General features: G+C 33.2%; 1 protein-coding gene across 1 annotated transcript; it reads left to right on the forward strand.

Moving 5' to 3' along the window:
- The first annotated feature begins 1,419 nt into the window (after positions 1 to 1,419).
- Positions 1,420 to 3,807, forward strand: LOC112600915 (mannose-1-phosphate guanyltransferase beta). Its single transcript, XM_025348266.1, has 3 exons — positions 1,420 to 2,291; positions 2,712 to 3,252; positions 3,344 to 3,807. Exons 1-3 carry the CDS (start codon positions 2,118 to 2,120, stop codon positions 3,742 to 3,744), a joined length of 1,116 nt encoding a protein of 371 aa, XP_025204051.1. The 5' UTR covers positions 1,420 to 2,117; the 3' UTR covers positions 3,745 to 3,807.
- Positions 3,808 to 4,035: the final 228 nt, after the last annotated feature.

Raw genomic sequence — 4,035 nt, forward strand, 5'->3', positions numbered from 1 at the left:
ATGATGAGGGAGGGGGTTAAACACCCAAATAAGGCCCTGCGTTAGCACCTAAATGGGCATAGTATCCTATGAACGATCCATAGGTCATAATGGTCATATAATGGATCTAAAATATGTGGCAACTAGGTCATCTAGGATTATACACAAGAGTGTCTTATATTATCAATTGGATTAAAATGAAACTTAACAACAGCTATAGCTTTTAAAAATCGGAACTTAAAATTTTCATATTTCATTGTGAAAATATACGCGTGTAATATATAAATCGTGATACAAAGCTTACAAAATAATTTAAAAATACTTCCAATTACTAATATAATTCTTTTTAATGAAGAAATTAAAAAAAATTCGTTTTTTTTTTCTTTTTTAAGCTGTTATTACCTACTCGATTACTCTTATTTTTTGCTTAATAATAAATGTATAATTCTATTGAATACTTCTAAAATACTAAATGTAATGGGTTTAAAATGTTTTTTTTAAAAAACCAGGGTCATTTAATTTATAATTATTTACAGTATTTCATGTTTCATGGTCTTTCTGCACCTTACATAAACCAGATTGCTAAAAAATGAATAAAATTACACTTCAAGAATTGTATTACAAATCATGAGAACATGTTAAAAGAAATGAAAAAATATTACTTTTAAGTTGACGATTTTATATATTTTGCAATTGATAATGAATTAAATGCTATAATATTGAAGCTATTGATAGTTTTTTTTTTCAGTTTTACTTTATATGCAGCAAAGAAATTTTTTGTAATTTTTGTATACTCAATTTTAATATTTATGTGAATACTTATTTTAAACAAGTAGGCAGGAAATTAACTGTAGTTATTTTGTTAGGTATCTACTAATTAATTGGTTATATTTTTAGTTTATGCTATGAAAAATTATTGATATAATATAACTTGTTTTTTATCTAAACAATACCTAACCTAACCTAATTACGTCATTATTTTGTTTTTACTAGATATTATTACAAAAAGTTGTTCTTAAAAAAATCCAAATATTTTAGTAGTACCTACATTTTTTGTTTATTTTAATTTCACAATATGATTGCTATTTATAAATAAGTAGGTACCTTTATAATTATTTATGCATTTTATAAATTGCAACTAAGAACTAAGGATTGATTACATGGACCTTAAAGAAAAACACCTATTAACTCCCCCGATCAATAAATAACCACAAAATGTAAAAATTCGTTGTAATATGATTTTTTTTTTTTTACTTATTTCATTATTTTGTTCAAGCCGGTGCCGGATTACCATCTACCGGTAAAAATGAGAAACAACGGTTATTATCGTTACCATATTATAATCTCCATTTATGGCGGTGATAAGCTGGTATCTCTGACGTGCACGGTGATAACAGCATTTATTAATTATTCCGTGAAAAATAACAACAATAATTATAATCATTAAATAATAATAATAATAATAACGTGTTCATTGCTGTGGTTCACCACGATCATAAAGTGCGCTTGCGATTTACGACTTCAATTGTCATTTATCTCGTCAGGACAACATTTATAATATAATCATTACTGTTTATCATTTTCAATCATTATAAATTATAATACATACGTGTACAATAACACACGGCAATAATAATAATAATAATATTATAGTGGGTGTGTGCGTGTGCGTTTGCTTTCGCGTGCGTGTGGCAAACCGTCGTGGTTCTCTTATCCCAATCCCATTTTCCAATTTCCAATCGGTTCGACCCGATAAAGAATAAATGATCTGAGTGGCTGGCCTACGCCGACGCCGCCGCCACCGTCGCGTTCTGATCGACTTATTTCGATCGTCATACGACGTGCCACGTTTAATGTTTATTATCCGTGTGTCGCGCACCGCGTTGGTCTCGATCTCTATCCGCACTATGGACCGTCCACGTTTCAGAAGACGACACTCGACATCGTCCGCCTCCACCTGCTCTCTCGCCTACAATTTGAGCACCGACAACGTTTAACAGGTCTCTACCACCACCGCGTCGGCGCATCACCCATCGAGCAACAGACGCACTCCGAGGATAAGTCAACACAGGACCGGCGTAGTGACGTTCGTCGACAAGACTTAGGGCATGTAAAGTTCGTTATAAAGTCCTACCGACATGTGCGGCGTCGACACCAAAATGGCCGAAACCAAAGCACTGATATTGGTCGGTGGTTACGGCACGCGTCTTCGACCGCTCACTTTGAGCCGGCCAAAACCGCTGGTCGAGTTTGCCAACAAGCCGATGATACTTCATCAGATCGAAGCCTTGGTCACAGTCGGTGTGCGAGAGGTAAGCACTTCACCATCTAGTTCCGTTAGTCTATCCTGTTTTTGTGCACATCTAATCTGCCCTCCACCAGCGTGACTCGTTAGTTGACATTCTTGTAATGTCTTGCACGAGATACTGCCTATTCATGCCTGTGCACATTTGTAATAATCCCTCAAAGTTCCATGTCTATCAAATTCAAAATGAATTTAGTAAATTTATTAGTTTTGTATGTGGTTTTTATTCAGTTATCTAATTAATAATTATATATAATTTAAATGTCCCCTTGAGTAAGCTTTATTATTATATTTATATATAACTTGATTTTAAAGTACCTAATTAACTAGATAATATTACCTTTCATTTCTTAGGTACCTGTAGCTATTATTTATTTATTTTTTTTGTGCTAAGTGATAGTACTAATATCATGATTATTCAATTTAGGTTATTTTGGCTGTTTCGTACCGTGCTGAGCAGATGGAAAAAGAGATGAGTGATGAGGCCAGAAAACTTGGTGTTCGGCTAGTTTTTTCCCATGAATCTGAACCACTTGGCACGGCTGGACCTTTAGCTCTAGCCAAACATTTGTTGGCTAACCAACAAAATCAGCCATTTTTTGTTTTAAACTCTGATATTATTTGTGAATATCCATTTAAAGACCTAATTGCGTTCCATAAATCGCATGGATGTGAAGGTACAATTGTGGTGACTAAGGTTGAAGAGCCCTCCAAGTATGGTGTTGTGATGTATGATGAAGACACAGGTCGCATAGAAAGTTTTATTGAAAAACCACAAGAATTTGTTTCAAACAAAATCAATGCAGGTATTTACATTTTAAACCCGTCTGTGTTGGATAGAATTAAGTTAGAGCCAACAAGCATTGAAAAAGAAGTGTTTCCTTTTATGGCCCAAGACAGTCAACTATATGCATTTAACTTGAAAGGTTTTTGGATGGATGTGGGACAACCAAAAGATTTCCTAACTGGTTAGTTGTTAATTGTTATGTATTCCATGCATTTCTTCATGTGTTTTTAATATTTAAGTACTAACCTGAAATAATTTTTAATTATTTTCAGGAATGTGTATGTACTTGACATCGTTAAAGACACGTAGTCCAACTTCATTGTATTCTGCCGATGGTGTCGTTGGTAATGTTCTGGTTGATCCAACTGCGACTATAGGTGAAGGTTGTAAAATTGGTCCAAATGTTACTATTGGTCCAAATGTTACTGTTGAAGATGGTGCTTGCTTAAGAAGGTGTACCATACTAGCTGGAGCCACAGTTAAATCACATACGTGGTTGGACTCTTGCATAATTGGTTGGCGTTCAGTAGTTGGATGTTGGGTTCGTATGGAAAATACTACTGTGCTTGGAGAAGATGTTATTGTTAAAGACGAACTGTACATTAATGGTGGACAGGTTTTACCACACAAATCAATCAGTACTTCTGTACCTGATCCTCAAATTATTATGTGATTAATATTATTTATTTATTTTTTTTTTAATATTTAATTATTATTAATTGTTATTTTTTTATTTTTGTGTATATTATTGGGATTTTATTCATATTTGTTTATCAAATATTAAATCAGGGCAAAAAAGGTCAATCTTAATATTTTTAGATAAATGTTATCCTAAGGCTAGACTAATACAATGGCTACAACTCATTCCCTGGCTGCGGTAAAAAAAAAGATTGAATCTTTCAGATCCCAGGGCACAGAATTATATTATAATAAACAAACATTGTAGATATTATATTAAATAGCT

Source organism: Melanaphis sacchari, unplaced genomic scaffold (assembly GCF_002803265.2).
Source record: "Melanaphis sacchari strain LSU unplaced genomic scaffold, SCAv2.0 Contig73_pilon_pilon, whole genome shotgun sequence".
NCBI classification, from domain to species: domain Eukaryota; kingdom Metazoa; phylum Arthropoda; class Insecta; order Hemiptera; family Aphididae; genus Melanaphis; species Melanaphis sacchari.